Source organism: Lipophrys pholis, assembly GCF_963383615.2.
Source record: "Lipophrys pholis genome assembly, chromosome: 3".
Classification (NCBI taxonomy): domain Eukaryota; kingdom Metazoa; phylum Chordata; class Actinopteri; order Blenniiformes; family Blenniidae; genus Lipophrys; species Lipophrys pholis.
The window spans coordinates 36,610,368-36,632,781 of NC_137627.1; the positions used below are offsets into that span (position 1 = coordinate 36,610,368).

Here is a 22,414-nt window from a genome sequence, read left to right on the forward strand (position 1 = left end):
GAGGAGGTGTTTGGGGAGGAAGAGGAAAAGATGACCATTTCCTGCTGCAGTTAGAAAATAAAACAAACAGGAAACAAGGAGGAGAGCTCCAGAGGAGACCGAGAGCAGGAGGAGGCAGCAGGTTGGGAGGCAGCGGAACACAGAGGAACCCTGAAGAACACCGAGGAACATTGAAGAACCCGGAGGAACACAGAGGAACCCGGGAGAACACGGAGACACCCTGGGAAACACAGAGGAACACCGACAAACACCGTGGAACCCTGCGGAACACAAAGGAACACAGAGGAACCCTGAGGAACACCGAGACACCCTGGGAAAAACAGTGGAACACCGACGGACACCGTGGAACCCTGAGGAACACAGAGGAACCCTGAGGAACACCGAGACACCCCGAGAAACCCTGACGAACACAGAGGAACACCAAGACACCCCAAGGAACACAGAGGAACCTTGAGGAACACCGAGATACCCTGAGAAACACCCAGACACCCCAAAGAAGCCCGAGGAACACTGAGGAACACCGAAGAACACTAAGAAACCCTGAGGAACACGAGGAACACGAACATCTGCATGAGAAGAGGAGGCCGGAACCAGTTTAGAACCACTGTCAGGAGAGGAAGACCCTCAGTGGAACCATGAATCCTCATTAGAACAATGGAACACAACGGAACCACAGCGAGAGCAGAACCCCAGGAGAACTGGACTGAGGTGGTCTGAGGACACCTTCTGGATTATTCTGCTGATCTGAACACAAAGAGAACAAGGTGAGAGCAGCTGCTTTCTACCTGTGTGTGTGTGTGTGTGTGTGTGTGTGTGTGTGTGTGTGTGTGTGTGTGTGTGTGTGTGTGTGTGTGTGTGTGTGTGTGTGTGTGTGTGTGTGTGTGTGTGTGGTTCCTCACCACAGTTGCAGTAGCAACATCTCTTCAGGTTCCACCTCATTTTCAAAAAGTTGTTTCTTCAGTGGCTCTGAGCAGCGTTGTCATGGAAACCGACCCCCAAATGCTACATATGTTGTGTGTTTTCACTTCGAAACCGTTACCGTGGAAACGGGGCCTGAGATCAGAATACTGGACCGGGTCTGGGGATCTCCTGGTCTGTAAGGGTCTTGGTTCTGTCAATGGCTAGCAACTAACTGCTAATGGCTAACTGCTAATGGCTAACTGCTAATGGCTAAATGCTAATGGCTAGCAGTTGACGAATAGCAACTAACTGCTTAAAGCCACAGTCCAAATGAGGTTTGAATCTGGATGAAAACATCACTGAAGAAGACTGGTTCCACTTCCTGATCGATCACATTGATCAGACTGGTTCCACTTCCTGATCGATCACATTGATCAGACTGGTTCCACTTCCTGATCGATCACATTGATCAGACTGGTTCCACTTCCTGATCGATCACATTGATCAGACTGGTTCCTTCATGTTCACGACTCTTCACTCTGAGGTTAAAGCTGGAGTTCCTCAGGGTTCTGTCCTCGGTCCTCTGCTCTTCATTCTGCTTCCTGGAGGAAGATCATCAGGAAACACTTCTATTGATACACTAAAGTATTGATCAGTGAACCAGGTGATACACTAAAGTATTGATCAGTAAACCAGGTGATACACTAAAGTATTGATCAGTGAACCAGGAGATACACTAAAGTACTGATCAGTAAACCAGGTGATACACTAAAGTACTGATCAGTAAACCAGGTGATACACTAAAGTATTGATCAGTGAACCAGGTGATACACTAAAGTACTGATCAGTAAACCAGGAGATACACTAAAGTACTGATCAGTAAACCAGGTGATACACTAAAGTACTGATCAGTGAACCAGGAGATACACTAAAGTACTGATCAGTAAACCAGGTGATACACTAAAGTATTGATCAGTGAACCAGGAGATACACTAAAGTATTGATCAGTGAACCAGGTGATACACTAAAGTACTGATCAGTAAACCAGGTGATACACTAAAGTATTGATCAGTGAACCAGGAGATACACTAAAGTACTGATCAGTAAACCAGGTGATACACTAAAGTACTGATCAGTAAACCAGGTGATACACTAAAGTATTGATCAGTGAACCAGGTGATACACTAAAGTACTGATCAGTGAACCAGGTGATACACTAAAGTACTGATCAGTGAACCAGGTGATATTGATCAACTGGTCTTAACGGTGAACTCAGATAAAACACAAGTTGTTGTATTCTGGCCTAAAACATCCGAGAGAGAAATGATCAACCAGTAACTTGGATTATTGATCGATTGGAATCAATCACCGTGACTCATCAATTGATGTTTCAGCACCAGGGGGAGTTGGTTCCTTTTACGGTTTATTGATTTATTGGTTTTCATTGTGGTCGAGGATTTCAGCTGTGACTCAGTGTGTGTGTGTGAAAGCACTTATGTGACACACACACACACAAACACACACACACACACACAAACACACACACACACACACACACACACACACACACACACACGCGCACACACACACACACACACACACACACACACACACACACACACACACACACACACACACACACGGTTAAACTTTCTCACTGATCCGCACACATACCATAACGAAAATCCGTGCACTGTGTGTGTGTGTGTGTGTGCGTGCGTGCGTGCGTGTGTGTGCGTGTGTGTGTGTGTGTGTGTGTGTGTGTGTGTGTGTTTGTGTGTGTGTGTGTGTGTGTGTGTGAGAGACGATGCTGAAAGTCACAAATACAAAGACTCCAAGTGAAGTAACTAACCTTCCTTTAACCTACAACTTAATGATTCACCTGAAGGCTCAGTGTGTAACCTGACACACACACACACACACACACACACACACACACACACACACACACACACACACACACACACACACGGTTTGTAATCTGGCTGCTGTTGAATGATGACATGTGGAGGCAGCAGGAGGAGGAATGAGGCTCCTGGTTGTGGATTAAAAGGAAGAAATATTGAAGATTTACAGTTTATTAAGATTAAATGTTGAATTAAAATCAGAACCAGAACCAGAACCAGAAGCAGGAGCAAAGGTCCCACCGTCTACACGGAGACGGAGCGTTTTCAGAAAGCTCCACCAGGAGATCTGTTCTCACAAAGTGTTTTCAGCGACTCGGCGCTCCACCGGGGTGTGAACACCCTCCTCAACCTGCTCCCAATGTTTTGTGTTTTCACTTTATCTTTGCGTGTGAACAGGCGGAACCCCTTTCCTGCAGCGCTGAAACTAAATCAACATGAATAAAAACACATTTCAACTTCACATCTAAACGGTGCAGCTCGACCGACGCTGAAATGTTGGCTGTGACCTCCGTGGCCTTTACACGCGTCGTTCCCTCCGTAACCACATTTCCGACGGCGCATGAACGCAGCGCGGCGGCCGCAACAAAACCCACCGCGCGGCCGCTGCGCGTTCACGGAGGCGGAGCCGCGTATTGACCCGCAGCAGCAGCAGCAGCAGCGGAGCCGCGCAGTGTGGGTGTGTGTGTGTGTGTGTGCGTCTCCAGCCCGGCTTCTCCTCACTCTCCGACCCGCTGATCCGCCACCATGGGCCCGCCGCGTGAGTACCGACACTCCGTTAACCGGACCGTCTGTGGACGGGCGCGTGCACGAGCATCAACTCGTTTCACAGGTTCGCCGGTCGCGCGCTTAATTAGAAAGTTAGAAAAAGAGTAAAATAAGATATTTATATCCCAATAAAGGTCCTCTGATACCTGTTCAAGTCAGTGTAACCTGTAATCTGTAGTCTGTAACCTGTGAACTGTAACCTGTAATCTGTAGTCTGTAACCTGTAACCTGTGAACTGTAATCTGTAGTCTGTAATCAATGTGTAATGTGATTCTGTAATTACAGAATCACAAATAAAGTGAAAAAGTGAAGCAGGAATGTAGATTCATGACCACCAGAGTAATCAGATTACCTACAAGATCATTACTGTCTGCGGAAGTAATCAGATTACCCTGCTGAAGTAATCAGATTACCTCAAGATCATTACTGTCTGCTGAAGTAATCAGATGACCCCGCTGAAGTAATCAGATTACCTCCAAGAGCATTGTCTGCTGAAGTAATCTGATTACCCTGCTGAAGTAATCAGATTACCTCCAAGCTAGTTGCCCGCCGAAGTAATCAGATTACCCTGCTGAAGTAATCAGATTACCTCCAAGATCATTACTGTCTGCTGAAGTAATGAGATTGCCTCCAAGATCATTACTGTCTGCTGAAGTAATGAGATTACCCTGCTGAAGTAATGAGATTACCTCTAAAACCATTACTGTCTGATGAAGTAATCAGATTACCTCCTGGATCATGACTTGCTCAGAGTGTTGGGATTACTCATATTACTACCAGGGACATTACTGTCTGGTGGCTACATATTTAGCATTAGCTTATGGCTACACATTAGCATTAGCTAGTGACTACACATTAGCATTAGCTAGTGACTACATGTTAAGCAGTTAGCTACATGTTTAGCATTAGCAGGTGGCTACATGTTTAGCATTCGCTTATGGCTACACATTAGTGTTTAGCTGGTGGCTACGTGTTTAGCATTAGCAGGTGGCTACATGTTTAGCATTCGCTTATGGCTACACATTAATGTTTAGCTGGTGGCTACATGTTTAGCATTAGCAGGTGGCTACATGTTTAGCATTCGCTTATGGCTACACATTAGTGTTTAGCTGGTGGCTACATGTTTAGCATTAGCAGGTGGCTACATGTTTAGCATTTGCTTATGGCTACACGTTAGTGTTTAGCTGGTGGCTACATGTTTAGCATTAGCTGGTGGCTACATGTTTAGCATTCGCTTATGGCTACACGTTAGTGTTTAGCTGGTGGCTACATGTTTAGCATTAGCTGGTGGCTACATGTTTAGCATTCGCTTATGGCTACATGTTTAGCATTAGCTGGTGGCTACATGTTTAGCATTCGCTTATGGCTACACGTTAGTGTTTAGCTGGTGGCTACATGTTTAGCATTAGCTGGTGGCTACATGTTTAGCATTCGCTTATGGCTACACGTTAGTGTTTAGCTGGTGGCTACATGTTTAGCATTAGCTGGTGGCTACATGTTTAGCATTCGCTTATGGCTACACGTTAGTGTTTAGCTGGTGGCTACATGTTTAGCATTAGCTGGTGGCTACATGTTTAGCATTCGCTTATGGCTACACGTTAGTGTTTAGCTGGTGGCTACATGTTTAGCATTAGCTGGTGGCTACATGTTTAGCATTCGCTTATGGCTACACGTTAGTGTTTAGCTGGTGGCTACATGTTTAGCAGCCTCCCCGGCTGCTCAGTAGGTAGAGCATGAGACTCTCAGTCTCAAGGTAGAGGGTTCATGTCCCACGCCGGGCGCCACCTTCCTGTGGGCTCTCCACCTTCCTGTGGGGTCTCCACCTTCCTGTGGGCTCTCCACCTTCCTGTGGGCTCTCCACCTGCAGGAAGGTTCTTAATGGTGCAATGTGATCTGGGTGACGGTGCTCAGACTGACACCACCACCACCCAGAAACGGAGAAGAGGGAGGGATACATGATTAGCATGAGCTGGTGGCTACGTGTTAGCTGGTGGCTACATATTAGCATTAGCGGGTACGAAGACTTGAATATGTTAATGTGAAAAATGTACGAAAAACATTTTGACTCAGTTTAACTATGAATTGTTTCTGGAAGCGACATGAAAACATGTTTTTCATGATTGTAACATGAAGTTAAAGAGTGAGATGGTTTTGTTTGTGGCGTTTCTCACGTTCTTCATGTTCTTCACATTTCTCACGTTCTTCATGTTCTTCATGTTTAGATCAGTGAGTTTGTCGGAAGTGTTTGATGTGTTTGTTTCTTTAAGAAGCTTGTGTTGCATTCACTGACACATTCTTTGCCTCTATGAAGCAGTGTTGAGTTCAAGTCTTTTATTCTTCTGCCACTTTTATTGACTCAGTGATTCTGGCTCCTTGCTGGGCTTCCTGCCCCCCCCCCCCGTCCCCCCGTCCCCCCGTCCCCCGTCCCCCCCCGTCCCACACTGAGCTGGACGTGATGACAGAGTGATATGAAGAGAATGAATGGCTGTAATGTAGAAGTGAATCTGCCCTGCTGAGTCTCACACTTTAACTTCCTGTTAGAAGAATTCACTTTCTCTCTGAACGCCAGTGACCTTTGACCTGCTGTGTCTCGTTTCGAAGTTCTGATCATCTTCTGTCCTCTGGAGGACAGCGTCTGAGTCTGATGACTTCATGTGGGAACTCTGGAGGATAACGTTACCTTCTGCCTCTCAGATATTTTCTCTGGTTTATGAAGTTTCTGAGGCTCATTCACACTTCGTTCTGTTCTAGAGACGCTTCGTTCTGTTCTGGAGACGCTCCGTTCTGTTCTAGAGACGCTCCGTTCTGTTCTGGAGACGCTCCGTTCTGTTCTAGAGACGCTCTGTTCTGTTCTGGAGACGCTTCGTTCTGTTCTGGAGATGTTCCGTTCTGTTCTAGAGACGCTTCGTTCTGTTCTAGAGACGCTCTGTTCTGTTCTGGAGACGCTCCGTTCTGTTCTAGAGACGCTCTGTTCTGTTCTAGAGACGCTCCGTTCTGTTCTGGGGATGTTCCGTTCTGTTCAAGAGACGCTCCGTTCTGTTCTGGAGACGCTCTGTTCTGTTCTAGAGACGCTCCGTTCTGTTCTGGGGATGTTCCGTTCTGTTCTGGAGATGTTCCGTTCTGTTCTAGAGATGCTCCGTTCTGTTCTGGAGACGCTCTGTTCTGTTCTGGAGACGCTCCGTTCTGTTCTGGAGACGCTCCGTTCTGTTCTGGAGACGCTCCGTTCTGTTCTGGAGATGTTCCGTTCTGTTCTAGAGATGCTCCGTTCTGTTCTAGAGACGCTCCGTTCTGTTCTAGAGACGCTTCGTTCTGTTCTAGAGACGCTCTGTTCTGTTCTGGAGACGCTCCGTTCTGTTCTAGAGACGCTCTGTTCTGTTCTAGAGACGCTCCGTTCTGTTCTGGGGATGTTCCGTTCTGTTCTGGAGATGTTCCGTTCTGTTCTAGAGATGCTCCGTTCTGTTCTGGAGACGCTCCGTTCTGTTCTGGAGACGCTCTGTTCTGTTCTGGAGACGCTCTGTTCTGTTCTAGAGACGCTCCGTTCTGTTCTGGAGACGCTCCGTTCTGTTCTGGAGACGTTCCGTTCTGTTCTAGAGACGCTCCGTTCTGTTCTAGAGACGCTCCGTTCTGTTCTAGAGACGTTCTGTTCTGGAGACGCTCCATTCTGTTCTACAGATGTTCTGTTCTAGAGACACTTCGTTCTGTTCTGGAGACGAGACGTTCTGTTCTGGAGACGTTCTGTTCTGGAGACGCTCCGTTCTGGAGACGTTCTGTTCTGGAGACGCTCCATTCTGTTCTAGAGACGTTCTGTTCTAGAGACGCTCCGTTCTGTTCTGGAGACGAGACGTTCTGTTCTGGAGACATTCTGTTCTAGAGACGTCCTGTTCTGGAGACGCTCCGTTCTGTTCTGGAGACGTTCTGTTCCAGAGACGCTCCGTTCTGTTCCGGAGATGCTTCGTTCTGTTCCGGAGACACTCCGTTCTGTTCTGGAGACGTTCTGTTCTGTTCTGGAGACGTTCTGTTCTAGAGACGCTCTATTCTGTTCTGGAGACGCTCCGTTCTGTTCTAGAGACACTCCGTTCTGTTCTGGAGTCGCTCCATTCTGTTCTAGAGACGTTCTGTTCTGGAGACGTTCTGTTCTAGAGACGTTCTGTTCTGGAGACACTCCGTTCTGTTCAAGAGAGGTTCTGTTCTGGAGACACTCCGTTCTGTTCAAGAGACGTTCTGTTCTGGAGACACTCCGTTCTGTTCAAGAGACGTTCTGTTCTGGAGACGCTCCACATGATGTTGCCCTGCTGTGGAATCAGGTCTGACTCACTTCACCGTGCCTGGGACGTTTGGTCGTCATGGAAACAGCAGGTGTGACTGTAAACTGTCTGCAGCAGCTTCAGACTTTACTGTCGACGGCTGTAATAAAACTGGACACACCTTCAGCCTGACCTTCAGCCTGACCTTCAGCCTGACCTTCAGCCTGACCTTCAGCCTGACTGACCTTCAGCCTCCAACCACAGTCCTGACGGAGCAAGAGATCCTGCAAAGCATTCTGGGAAATGTCATGATCACGAGTGGAGACAATTTGTTCAACAGTATAAACCACTGCCCAAACCACTGACTAAACACTGACTAAGCCACTGCCCAAACCACTTGTCTCCCAGAGGACCAGAGGACCTGAGGACCTGAGGATCTTGACAGAACCACAACGTCCAGTCTGGTGTAACCATGACACCTGAATGTGGCGGTTGTGGCTCGGTTGGTGGCGCGCTGGTCTACCAATCAGAAGGTTGCAGGGTTGATTCCTCCACTGAACCCCAAACTGCTCCCAGTCTGAATAAATCCAGAACCTCCACCAGGACGGAACCAGGACGCAGGACATTAAGAGACATCGCTACAAACCACGTTCCGCTCTGATGGTGTGAAAAGCTTAGCGCCCCCTCAGCATGATGAAGGAACTGCAGGCAGTTTGTTTGTCCTCATTGTCAGCTGGGAGTATTTGTACTGTGATTACAGTTGCACCGGCCCCTCCCCCGACCTTACCTCCAGCAGTGGGTCCGTGTGGAGCAGCTCCACCTGTTTGAACGAGACGAGGCTGACGGGACTTTGGAGCCAATAAAATACCCCCGCTCTGTTTGGGCTAATCCCACTTCCTGGTGTCGAACCCTCACAATCTACCCTGGGGGGGGGGCAATTCCCCTCATCGATGACACCCAGTCTAAACCTCACAGCCTCCTGCTCTTCTCACGTTCTGCCCTCTGTGGAGGAGCGGGGCAGTGTTGTTGCCCCGGCGGGGCAGATGTTTGACAGTCTGGTGAGCGCGCTCTGAGAGCTGCAGGAAGCGCGAGCGAGCTGAAACGCCTCCAGCGCCGAGCCGCAGAGGACACGGGTGGAGATCAGCCCGGGGTCGGCTGGCTGCGTGTGCTGTGAGGTCACGGTTACCCACCATGCATCTGTGTCTCATTATGTCCACAAGTGCCGACTCGGCGACGTCTCGGGGAAACGTAACACAATCTGTTCCCTGCACTGAGGAATGTGGCTCTGCTGACTCAGCATTCACACATTCATTCATTAACGGCAGGCGGGACTGGTCCCGGCCTCGGTGGACCCAAGCTTCCCCTGCTGGTTCAGACGTTTGTTTGTGGGAACAGAGAAGCTGAGAACCTGGAGTTCCACTGCAGGCAGAACAACGTGGAACCAGGAGAGAGTCTGAATCGTTAAACGTTTGTGTTTCTACTTTAATCTGAGCGTCGGACCTGATTGGTCCTTTATCCTGTCACGCTCACAACGTTCTGGAAACAATGTTTGTTTCTACGGCAACAGCAGACACAGTGGAAACGATGTAGGTTCCATGTTGGGCCACTAGTTGGTGCTGTTGTTAGTTTTCATACTGAAAACACACACACACACACACACACACACACACACACACACACACACACACACACAGGAGAGAACAATTAGCTCTAAACATGAACACTGGGAGAAATGTCAAAATAAAACTACCAAGTTGGATTGTTATTACGGTGACTGTCACAATAAAACTACCAAGTTGGATTGTTATTACGGTGACTGTCACAATAAAACTACCAAGTTGGATTGTTATTACGGTGACTGTCACAATAAAACTACCAAGTTGGATTGTTATTACGGTGACTGTCACAATAAAACTACCAAGTTGGATTGTTATTACGGTGACTGTCACAATAAAACTACCAAGTTGGATTGTTATTACGGTGACTGTCAAAATAAAACCAAGTTGGATTGTTATTACGGTGACTGTCACAATAAAAGTACCAAGTCCAGGAGAATAAGAACTGGAAGTCATGACACTACAGAGGAACCTTTGTTCTGATTGGCTCTACTGAGCATGTGCAGGACTACTAGTTACTATGGCGACCAGAAGAGTTTCCTCTGTCTACATGGAGTGTTTCCAGAAAGTCTCGTTTTCTCCCGTTTCCATGACGACCGAGTTGAAGTGTTTTGAGTTCAATGTCTCGTGGAAACAACCACCACCACGGTTTTCGTCTCTTCCATCGTTGTCGTGTTTCGGGTCTTGAGATGAGAAAACGTGAAGCGAAGAGAGAAAGGACAGAGACGAACATGGTTAGGACAGAAGAAGAAGAAGAGGAGACGCATGTTGGCGTGTTCACTAGTGATAAAGTTTGAACAGGAAGTCAAAGATCTGTCAACTCCTCCGACTGTCCTGTTTTCATTTCTGGACTCATGTTCTGTACGTTTCCTCCATCATCTTTATCAGAGCACACACACACACACACACACACACACACACACACACACACACACACACACACTGGTCAGGGTGAAGGTTTGTTGGTTTCTTATTAGATATCTGTACATCTTCCCAACTTCCTGTTTGGCGTCAAAGGTTTGACGTGTGTGTGTGTGTGTGTGTGTGTGTGTGTGTGTGTGTGTGTGTGTGTGTGTGTGTGTGTGTGTGTGTGTGTGTGTGTGTGTGTGTGTGTGTGTGTGTGTGTGTGTGTGTGTGTGTGTTTCCACCCTTAATTCCTGGAGTTTGTCCGTTTCTATAAATATCACACAAAGTCCAGATTGCGCCTCGTGTTGAAGGTAAAGTTCTGACTGAGGCTTGATGAAGAGCAGTGGGCCTGGAATGGACCCCCTCTGGTTCTGACGCCGCTGTCTTTGTTTGTCTGAGCGTCCCAGAGAAAGATGGATGTGTGACTGTGGTGAGTGGTATCTGGGACGACCGCGCCCGGCGGCGAGTGGCAGGAGGACCTGGAGACGCGTATCTCCGTCTTTTCCGCTCCCATTGTTTGTTTCTAGGAGCTTCAGCGATGACCTGCGACCTCCTTAACACGAAAACACACCAAACACACCAAACACACCGCCGCGCCACCGCACCGCCGGGTATTTATGGACCCACGCCGCTGAATCACTTCCTCTTTGTGTGTGTGTGTGTGTGTGTGTGTGTGTGTGTGTGTGTGTGTGTGTGTGTGTGTGTGTGTGTGTGTGTGTGTGTGTGTGTGTGGAAACTGGCCAGTGTTCCTGTAATGTTGGTAAAGTTCAACAGAACCTGGTCAAAGTCACCTTCCCAGAGAAACGACTGGAGGAGAACCCGCTTGACAAACCACGTGGGTCCAGAGTCCCTGCTGACAGAACAGCTTCCAGACGGCTTCGCTCTGGAACCCAAACAGGGAAACACCACCTTCGTAGGAACAGGTTCTCCGCGAGGATTCAGACTGTTGGAACTTATCAAAGTGAACTTTTTCACTATTATCCAAATCATCTGCACACGGTTCCTGAGAGACCATGAAGGACAGCCAACAGGAGCCATCTCCTTCCTACTGTTCTCTACATACCTACTGTTCTCTACATACCTACTGTTCTCTACATACCCAGTGTTCTCTACATACCTACTGTTCTCTACATACCTACTGTTCTCTACATACCCACTGTTCTCTACATACCTACTGTTCTCTACATACCCAGTGTTCTCTACATACCTACTGTTCTCTACATACCCACTGTTCTCTACATACCTACTGTTCTCTACATACCCAGTGTTCTCTACATACCTACTGTTCTCTACATACCTACTGTTCTCTACATACCTACTGTTCTCTACATACCCACTGTTCTCTACATACCCACTGTTCTCTACATACCTACTGTTCTCTACATACCTACTGTTCTCTACATACCCAGTGTTCTCTACATACCTACTGTTCTCTACATACCTACTGTTCTCTACATACCCAGTGTTCTCTACATACCTACTGTTCTCTACATACCTACTGTTCTCTACATACCCAGTGTTCTCTACATACCTACTGTTCTCTACATACCTACTGTTCTCTACATACCCAGTGTTCTCTACATACCTACTGTTCTCTACATACCTACTGTTCTCTACATACCCAGTGTTCTCTACATACCTACTGTTCTCTACATACCCAGTGTTCTCTACATACCTACTGTTCTCTACATACCCACTGTTCTCTACATACCCACTGTTCTCTACATACCCAGTGTTCTCTACATACCTACTGTTCTCTACATACCTACATACCCACTGTTCTCTACATACCCAGTGTTCTCTACATACCTACTGTTCTCTACATACCCACTGTTCTCTACATACCCAGTGTTCTCTACATACCTACTGTTCTCTACATACCCACTGTTCTCTACATACCCAGTGTTCTCTACATACCTACTGTTCTCTACATACCCAGTGTTCTCTACATACCCACTGTTCTCTACATACCCAGTGTTCTCTACATACCTACTGTTCTCTACATACCCAGTGTTCTCTACATACCTACTGTTCTCTACATACCTACTGTTCTCTACATACCCAGTGTTCTCTACATACCTACTGTTCTCTACATACCCACTGTTCTCTACATACCCAGTGTTCTCTACATACCTACTGTTCTCTACATACCCACTGTTCTCTACATACCCAGTGTTCTCTACATACCTACTGTTCTCTACATACCCAGTGTTCTCTACATACCCACTGTTCTCTACATACCCAGTGTTCTCTACATACCTACTGTTTCCAGAGAGGTGGTAGTAGGGAGGGGGAGGACAGGTGGGGGGGACAGGTGGAGGAGGGGATGACAGGTGGAGGAGGGGATGACAGGTGGAGGAGGAGGAAGACAGGTGGGGGAGAGTGGGACGGACAAGTGGGGGGGAGATGGAGGACAGGTGGTGGAGGAGGAGGGGGAGGACAGGTGGTGGTGGAGGAGGAGGAGGAGGACAGGTGGAGGAGGAGGAGGACAGGTGGAGGAGGGGATGACAGGTGGAGGAGGAGGAAGACAGGTGGGGGAGGAGGAAGACAGGTGGGGGAGAGTGGGACGGACAAGTGGGGGGGAGATGGAGGACAGGTGGTGGAGGAGGAGGACGACAGGTGGTGGTGGGGGAGGAGTAGGACGACAGGTGGTGGTGGAGGAGGAGGAGGACAGGTGGTGGAGGAGGAGGGGGAGGACAGGTGGTGGAGGAGGAGGAGGACAGGTGGTGGGGGAGGAGGAGGACAGGTGGTGGAGGAGGAGGAGGACAGGTGGTGGAGGAGTGTTGAAGCAGTTTTAATGTGTGACAGATCAAAGTCTCTTAGTTAATGTTTACACACTTACTCACCTGTCTTTGTCTGATCTGACCTGAGCACACGTGATCTCCTCACAGCCAATCAGGCGCCTCTCCTGTTGCCATGGAGACGACATAAACTTCATCTCGGTTTGATTCTTCATTGAGTCTGATAATAAATCCTTTTTTCTTATGAAATACTTTCTATTTTCAGCTAAAATAATGTAAAGTAAAATTGTCCATGAACGTGTTTGTTCGTTTATCTTTTCCCTCCGACTGTCGGGGTGGCGTCACCTTGAGGCTGAAGGAGGAAGTGCAGTAGTTTACTTTTAAAACTTCAAGATTTCAAACACGATGGGAAACTTACAGTGAAAACAAATGCATCTTTTTGCTGATTTCACGTTTGATTAAGTTTGTTGGTGTCTCTTGGGAATGTGACCCGGGTCTCCTGGGAGGAGGCCCTGCTGTTAGCCCCGTCCCGCTGTTGTCCTCACTCCCGTCACTAGAGGGCGTCATGAGGCGAACCTTCGAACTTTATTTATGGTGCTGATGGAAACATGTTCAGTTTGGAAGACGTGATAGAAAAACCTGCTGACCCGACCCGTCCTGACCCGACCCGCCCTGACCAGGCCCGTCCTGACCAGGCCCGTCCTGACCTGACCCGTCCTGACCCGACCCGCCCTGACCAGGCCCGTCCTGACCAGGCCCGTCCTGACCCGACCCGTCCTGACCCGACCCGTCCTGACCCGACCCGCCCTGACCAGGCCCGTCCTGACCAGGCCCGTCCTGACCAGGCCCGTCCTGACCCGACCCGTCCTGACCAGGCCCGTCTTGTCCCGGATGTCTCTCAGCGCGAGGCGGACGTGTTGTCATGGTAACCGAACGTCATAACTCGGGCTGTGACCTCGCTGTTATCTAAGCCGCCATAAAGTAACTGAGTCTTATCAGGTGTGTGTCATGAAGAGGAAGTGGTGAGAATTCCTACGCACAGTGAAGGCAGCACCACTTCAGGTACAAATGAGCAAACGGCAGGAAAACACCTGAGAGTGACTCCAGCAGGGCTGAGACGACGCGTCTGGCTCTAAACTCGTCACACACGTCGTTTCTCATGCAAACACTTCCTGTTTCACATTAAAAGACGGTCCGACTGAAAAACGACATTGGACAGTGGTTCCTGCGTCCAGATCGTCTGTAGACCTGAATTTGTTCTCGTTGCATTCCGAGTCTTCAGCTCAACAACGGCACTTCAAACTTGTTTACTTTGGCTTTTTCTCAACAATGCTGGGAAATCTTTGCTCCACTGCAGCGTCCTGAGTCCGTCATTCCGTCGTCATGGCAACGTCTCGCCACTGTTCACCGGTCTGGACGTTATTTAGAACTAAATGTTGTTTCTCACTGTCTGATCCCTGTAAACGTCTCCTTTTCTCTTATTGGCTGGTTAACTGATGAGTCTCCGCCCCTTCCTCCCCAGGTTCCCTCCCCCCTCCCCCCCCCTCCCCCAGCCCCATCATGCCCATCTTCAAGAACCTGCCGGTGCGCCTGAAAGGCGGCGGTCCGACCTTGGAGAACGCCCTGATCCTGCGCAGGATGAGCCTCAACATCACCCCCCACCACAACCCCTTCCACGACGACGACCACGACGCCCACGGCGGCCATGGCCACCACTGGTCGCCGGGCAGCTCGCTGCTGGACGGCGACGCACCCAGAGACCGAAACCCGTTCGAGGACGAGGAGGACGAGAACGAGGCCAACGAGGGCAAGAAGGCGGGCGGCGGCGGCGGAGGGTCGGCCAAGGGTTCCTTCAAGTTCAAATCTCCCCTGAAGAGTCTGGGAAAGCTCGGGAAGAACCTGCGAGTGTCGGGGCGGAGCAAAGGCGGAGCCACGCCGTCGCCAGAGGGGGCGCTGCAGGGGACACCCTCCCCCAAGGTGAAGAAGAAGAAGGGCAGGAGGAGCTCGGAGGGCAGCCTGCTCAGGTGTGTTGATGGACGGGATGAGGGTAAGCTCGTTCTGTAGCATGGGGGCAAATAGTTGGAGGGCAGATTGCTGAGGTAAAACTGTCCTGATGGCTGTTTGTTGGCGTGCGATGGTTTGAAAGTTGAGGGCAGTTTGAGTAATACCATTTGAAGAGGGATCCTTGGGGTAATAAAACTTTGAGGGCAGTTTCTGTGGCTAAAAAAGTGTTTTAGGGCAGTTTGGTGGGTTAAAGGTTCTAAAGCCGTTTCTTGGTTAGAAAGCAGACTGGTGGGGTGGTTTCTAATCTTACTGAGCAGTTACCCCCCCCCCCCCCCCCCCCCCCCCCCCCCCGCAGGTTTGCGGGTAAATACCGGGACTCTCTGGGGTCTCGTAAGGACTCGCTGATCAACGGCGAGCCGAACGTGTTGGAGAACGACGGCGACTCGAGCAGCCCCCGCCTGGCCTTCATGAAGATGGTGGGTCTGGGCAAGCTGAAGAGGGAGTCCATGGCCGACCACTCGTCTCTGGGCGCCGAGGAGCCGGCGGTGCAGGAGGAGGAGGCGCAGGAGGTGAAGCCCCGAGAGCCGCTGTCAGGTGAGGAGCAGGAGCACGTCAGGGGCAGTTCCTGAGTATGCTCTCAGGGCAGTTTGTTGGGGTAAATACGATCTGAGGGCAGTTTGTTGGGGTAAAGATGATCTGAGGGCAGTTTGTTGGGGTAAAGATGATCTGAGGGCAGTTTGTTGGGGTAAAGATAATCTGAGGGCAGTTTGTTGGGGTAAAGATGATCTGAGGGCAGTTTGTTGGGGTTAAAATTATCCTAGGGCAGTTTGTTGGGGTAAAGACGATCTGAGGGCAGTTTGTTGGGGTCAAGATAATCTGAGGGCAGTTTGTTGGGGTAAAGATGATCTGAGGGCAGTTTGTTGGGGTAAAGACGATCTGAGGGCAGTTTGTTGGGGTAAAGACGATCTGAGGGCAGTTTGTTGGGGTAAAGATAATCTCAGGGCAGTTTGTTGGGGTAAAGATAATCTGAGGGCAGTTTGTTGGGGTAAAGACGATCTGAGGGCAGTTTGTTGGGGTAAAGACGATCTGAGGGCAGTTACAATTGTACAGTGATTCATTCCTGTAAATCCCGTCGTTACACATGAACACGTCGTCTCTCTGCCGCCGCCGTCGCCCGACTTTATGGCCCAGTTTGTTTCTGTCTCACAGATCTTAGTGTGTGTGTGTGTGTGTGTGCGCGTGTGTGTGTGTGTGTGCGCGTGCGTGCGTGCGTGCGTGCGTGCGTGCGTGCGTGCGTGCGTGCGTGCGTGCGTGCGTGTGTGTGAGTCTGAGGATGTTTTAAACACACACTCAAGAGGTCAGAGGACGAGCGCTCACACACTCCTCAGTGTTGCTTCGCCTGGAAACTTTCTGAGGGCGTCCATTGTTTACCACACCCTGTTTACTGAGCGCTTGTGTAATCGCTGTGTGTGTGTGTGTGTGTGTGTGTGTGTGTGTATGTGTGTGTGTGTGTGTGTGTGTGTGTGTGTGTGTGTGTCTGTGTGTGTGTGTTCAAAGTTCCTCCACACCCTTGTTGACGTGTTCATTGTGTAACAGAACCATCAACATGTTTGTGTTTTAGTGTCGTTCTGATTTACACTCGTCAGAGCGGCGAGAACAAATCGGGACTCACCGCCCCCCCCCGCCCTCGCCTCCCGGTAGTTGCCCCCCAGTCCTCGCCCCCCCCCGTCCTCGCCCCCCCGTCCTCGCCTCCCGGTCCTCGCCTCCCGGTAGTTGCCTCCTGGTAGTTGTCCCCCAGTCCTCGCCCCCCCGTCCTCGCCCCCCCCCGTCCTCGCCTCCCGGTCCTCGCCTCCCGGTAGTTGCCCCCCAGTCCTCGCCCCCCCGTCCTCGCCCCCCCGTCCTCGCCTCCCGGTAGTTGCCTCCCGGTAGTTGCCTCCCGGTCCTCGCACCCCCGTCCTCGCCCCCCCGTCCTCGCCTCCCGGTCCTCGCCCCCCCCCGTCCTCGCCTCCCGGTAGTTGCCTCCCGGTAGTTGCCCCCCAGTCCTCGCCCCCCGTCCTCGCCCCCCCCGTCCTCGCCTCCCGGTAGTTGCCTCCCGGTAGTTGCCTCCCGGTCCTCGCCCCCCCGTCCTCGCCTCCTGGTCCTCGCCCCCCCCGTCCTCGCCTCCCGGTAGTTGCCTCCCGGTAGTTGCCCCCCAGTCCTCGCCCCCCGTCCTGGCCCCCCCCGTCCTCGCCTCCCGGTAGTTGCCTCCCGGTAGTTGCCCCCCAGTCCTCGCCCCCCGTCCTCGCCCCCCCCATCCTCGCCCCCCGGTAGTTGCCTCCCGGTCCTCGCCCCCCCACGTCCTCGCCCCCCGGTCCTCGCCCCCCCCGGTCCTCGCCCCCCCGTTCTCGCCTACCGGTCCACGCCCCCCCGTCCTCGCCCCCCCATCATCGCCTCCCGGTAGTTGCCCCCCTGTCCTCGCGCCTCCGTCCTCGCCTCCCGGTCCTCGCCTCCCGGTCCTCGCCTCCCGGTAGTTGCCCCCCTGTCCTCGCCCCTCCGTCCTCGCCTCCCGGTCCTCGCCTCCCGGTAGTTGCCTCCCGGTCCTCGCCCCCCCGTCCTCGCCCCCCCGTCCTCGCCTCCCGGTAGTTGCCTCCCAGTCCTCGCCTCCCGGTCCTCGCCCCCCCCCCCCGTCCTCGCCCCCCCCCGTCCTCACCCCCCCCGTCCTCGCCTCCCGGTCCTCGCCCCCCCCGTCCTCGCCCCCCCCGTCCTCGCCCCCCGGTCCTCGCCCCCCCCGTCCTCGCCTCCCGGTCCTCGCCCCCCGTCCTCGCCCCCCCCGTCCTCGCCCCCCGGTCCTCGCCCCCCCCCGTCCTCGCCTCCCGGTCCTCGCCCCCCCCCGTCCTCGCCCCCCCCGGCCTCGCCCCCCGGTCATCCCATGTCGTCTGCTGTCGCCGCTCAGACCCGCAGCGTCGTGCAGTGACGCGATAACGTCGACAAACCAAACACATCGCAACACCTGAGCAAACTTTAGGCTCCGTTTCCATGACAATGTTCCAGGTGAAAACTCGTTTTGGTGTTTCAGTTTCAGATTTTTTTTTTCGTTTCCACGTCGTTTTCACGTTGGTCCACTAGTTGGAGCTGTTGTTTGTTTTAGCAATGAAACCCAGCTACTGAGCATGTGCAGAAGAAGTAGTTACTACGGTGACAAGGACCAGGAGCAGAGTTTTTTATGGTTCCATGGAGACGCCCGTTGACAGAATGACAGCGTGTTTTCAAAAAGTTGTGTTCTCAGTGGCTCCGCCCAGCGTTTTCATGTAAACAGGCCTAAAGGAGCCTTTCACATGGGTTAGTCCAGCACTCAGTTCACCTGGAAGGGGGCGGAGCCTCTTCATTTGGTTCATGTTCACTTTAGAAACCAGATCAAACCTTCTGGAAAACCTCCTGCAGTTCCACCAGCTGCTGTTGGGGGGCGCTGTCCCCTGAAATAACCTCTGACCAGAGAGGAAGTAAAGAAGAAACACGGCTCATTGATTGGTCCAGCCCGAAAGAGGAAGTCCCGCCCCTTTAGCCAGTTGTGGCTAGGCTAGTTAGCTCATGGCTAATATGTAGCCATAAACAACCACTATATAAAGTCTTCAGACAAGATATCAGAGTCTTCATCACTCCTTCCTCTTTTCTTCCTCTCTCCTTCCTCTCTACTCCCTCCTCTCTCCTTCCTCCTCTCTCCTTCCTCCTCTCTTCTTCCTCTCTCCTTCCTCCTCTCTTCTTCCTCTCTACTCCCTCCTCTCTCCTCCCTCCTCTCTCCTTCCTCTCTCCTTCCTCCTCTCTGCTCCCTCCTCTATCCTTCCTCCTCTCTACTCCCTCCTCTCTCCTTCCTCTCTACTCCCTCCTCTCTCCTCCCTCCTCTCTCCTTCCTCTCTCCTTCCTCCTCTCTGCTCCCTCCTCTATCCTTCCTCCTCTCTACTCCCTCCTCTCTCCTTCCTCTCTACTCCCTCTTCTCTTCTTCCTCTCTACTCCCTCCTCTATCCTTCCTCCTCTCTACTCCCTCCTCTCTCCTTCCTCTCTCCTTCCTCCTTTCTACTCCCTCCTCTCTCCTTCCTCCTCTCTTCTTCCTCTCTACTCCCTCCTCTATCCTTCCTCCTCTCTACTCCCTCCTCTCTCCTTCCTCTCTACTCCCTCCTCTCTCCTTCCTCTTCTCTTCTTCCTCTCTACTCCCTCCTCTATCCTTCCTCCTCTCTACTCCCTCCTCTCTCCTTCCTCCTCTCTCCTTCCTCTCTCCTTCCTCCTTTCTACTCCCTCCTCTCTCCTTCCTCCTCTCTTCTTCCTCTCTACTCCCTCCTCTATCCTTCCTCCTCTCTACTCCCTCCTCTCTCCTTCCTCTCTACTCCCTCCTCTCTCCTTCCTCTCTACTCCCTCCTCTCTCCTTCCTCTTCTCTTCTTCCTCTCTACTCCCTCCTCTATCCTTCCTCCTCTCTACTCCCTCCTCTCTCCTTCCTCCTCTCTCCTTCCTCTCTCCTTCCTCCTTTCTACTCCCTCCTCTCTCCTTCCTCCTCTCTTCTTCCTCTCTACTCCCTCCTCTATCCTTCCTCCTCTCTACTCCCTCCTCTCTCCTTCCTCTCTACTCCCTCCTCTCTCCTTCCTCCTTTCTACTCCGTCGCAAGATATTTTCCAACTTTTTCTTTCTTCGTCTGCTTCTTCTGATTCACTGTTAGCTTTGTTGTTTCCTACCCAGAATGCATTGCGCTGTACGTCATGTTCTCTAGCCCCGCCCACTGGAAAGATTGTTAGTGAAGGAAGTGAGTCTAGATCTTTTAGCTCCGGTTCAGAGTTCGTGTTCACGTCGCCTAAACCAAATGGTTTGATCCTGAAGAGACTCTGGTCCAGACCCAACATGTCGTGAACAGACCCCGAAGAGACTCTGGTCCAGACCCAACATGTCGTGAACAGACCCCGAAGAGACTCTGGTCCAGACCCAACATGTCGTGAACAGACCCGGAAGAGACTCTGGTCCGGACCCAACATGTCGTGAACGGACCCCGAAGAGACTCTGGTCCGGACCCAACAGGGTGTGAGCAGACCCCAAAGAGACTCTGGTCCAGACCCAACAGGGTGTGAGCAGACCCCAAAGAGACTCTGGTCCAGACCCAACATGTCGTGAACAGACCCCGAAGAGACTCTGGTCCAGACCAACATGTCGTGAACAGACCCTGAAGAGACTCTGGTCCAGACCCAACATGTCGTGAACAGACCCCGAAGAGACTCTGGTCCGGACCCAACATGATGTGAACAGACCCTGAAGAGACTCTGGTCCGGACCCAACAGGAGGTGAACAGACCCCGAAGAGACTCTGGTCCAGACCCAACATGTCGTGAACAGACCCCGAAGAGACTCTGGTCCGGACCCAACATGATGTGAACAGACCCTGAAGAGACTCTGGTCCGGACCCAACATGTCGTGAACAGACCCTGAAGAGACTCTGGTCCAGACCCAACATGTCGTGAACAGACCCCGAAGAGACTCTGGTCTGGACCCAACAGGAGGTGAACAGACCCTGAAGAGACTCTGGTCCGGACCCAACAGGAGGTGAACAGACCCTGAAGAGACTCTGGTCCAGACCCAACATGATGTGAACAGACCCCGAAGAGACTCTGGTCCAGACCCAACATGATGTGAACAGACCCTGAAGAGACTCTGGTCCAGACCCAACAGGAGGTGAACAGACCCTGAAGAGACTCTGGATCCAACAGCTCGGAGTGTCGGGGCGTCGATCTGAGCAGAGAACATGAAACGCCACTCAGAACTGACGGTTTCAAGACGTGACGCCAAGGTGGGAACCAGGAGGGCGGCGCCGGCGTCAAGCATGAGAAACTTTTGAGGAAAACTAAGGTTTTCTTTAATCCCACCTGGTTCAGAACAGTCTGGTTCTTGGAGTGTTTTCTTTAATCCCACCTGGTTCAGAACAGTCTGGTTCTTGGAGTGTTTTCTTTAATCCCACCTGGTTCAGAACAGTCTGGTTCTTGGAGTGTTTTCTTTAATCCCACCTGGTTCAGAACAGTCTGGTTCTTGGAGTGTTTTCTTTAATCCCACCTGGTTCAGAACAGTCTGGTTCTTGGAGTGTTTTCTGAAGGTGTCTGTAACCTGCAGGTGTTTCTGCAGTTTGTTTGTTGTGATGTCTCTGAACTCCTGTTTGGAAGCTGGTGGCAGTGTTTCCGCTGCGCTTGTTTCCCGCCTGACGTCCAGCGCCTGACTCTGGTCTCCAGTGGTTTCTGGAGGAGGGCGAGTCCCAGGATCCGTCTGGACCTGCCCGGGACCTTCTGGAGATGAGGGTTTGTTTTCAGCTGCAGTGAAGCGGCGTATCAGCAGCTCGGGTTTCTGATGCAGGTACAAACACCTCCGACTGCCTGTAATCTGTTTGTGGTGAAAACAACCGGCACACAAAGTGACGCCGGCGCTCAGCTGGACTACAGGACACAAACAAACTGGACTCACTGCAGGAAAACCAAAGTAACAGTAGGAAGAGGTCACCTGACGTCCGGTCCTGGTTCTGTTCGGCGTCAGCTGACCTCAGAGTGACTCTGCTAACAACTGAGCTCTTCATGCATTCTGCCTTCCTATGTGAGCGTGAAGCTGAAACCCGAGCTGATGGTCCGCAAGAATGAAGCGGCAGTTCTTCAGCAGGTCCTTCTACTCAAACCATGATGGGTCTCCTGGGTCTCCCGGGTCTCCTGGATCTCCCAGGTCTCCTGGATCTCCTGGGTCTCCTGGGTCTCCCGGGTCTCCTGGATCTCCTGGGTCTCCTGGATCTCTCGGATCACCTGAGTCTCCCTGATCTCCTGGGTCTCCTGGATCTCCCGGATCTCCTGGGTCTCCTGGATCTCTCGGATCACCTGAGTCTCCCTGATCTCCTGGGTCTCCTGGGTCTCCTGGATCTCCTATGTCGAAGTAGTGGCTCCTGTTGGTGGCGCCGGTCTGCAGGGTCTGAGACTGGAGGAGAGAAGAAGGGATGATGGATGGATGAAGCTCACTGAGTCCTGGAGCTCAAACTGCTGCAGGAGTTCTGAGAGAACGCAGCAGCTCGTTCACCACCAGGGGGCAGCAACACTCAGAAACTTGTCTCAACTATACATCCATCCATCCATCATCCATCATCCATCCATCCATCATCTATCCATCCATCCATCCATCATCTATCCATCCATCATCCATCATCTATCCATCCATCCATCCATCATCTATCCATCCATCATCCATCATCTATCCATCCATCATCCATCATCCATCATCCATCTATCCATCCATCCATCCATCCATCATCTATCCATCCATCATCTATCCATCCATCCATCCATCATCTATCC

The 22,414-nt window shown here is 51.5% G+C and overlaps 1 protein-coding gene across 2 annotated transcripts in view; it reads left to right on the forward strand.

Moving 5' to 3' along the window:
* The first annotated feature begins 83 nt into the window (after positions 1-83).
* exoc3l2b (exocyst complex component 3-like 2b) overlaps positions 84-22,414 on the forward strand; it is a 36,996-nt gene continuing 14,665 nt past the window's right edge. The window contains exons 1-3 of one of the 2 annotated variants that reach the window (XM_080460162.1): positions 84-764; positions 14,602-15,103; positions 15,439-15,677. In XM_080460162.1, the coding sequence (XP_080316288.1) occupies positions 14,640-15,103; positions 15,439-15,677 (703 nt within the window). In that variant the 5' untranslated portion in view covers positions 84-764; positions 14,602-14,639. Of the gene's footprint in view, positions 765-3,476; positions 3,565-14,601; positions 15,104-15,438; positions 15,678-22,414 lie in introns of those variants that run through there. The other variant, XM_080460161.1, reaches the window with a different exon arrangement.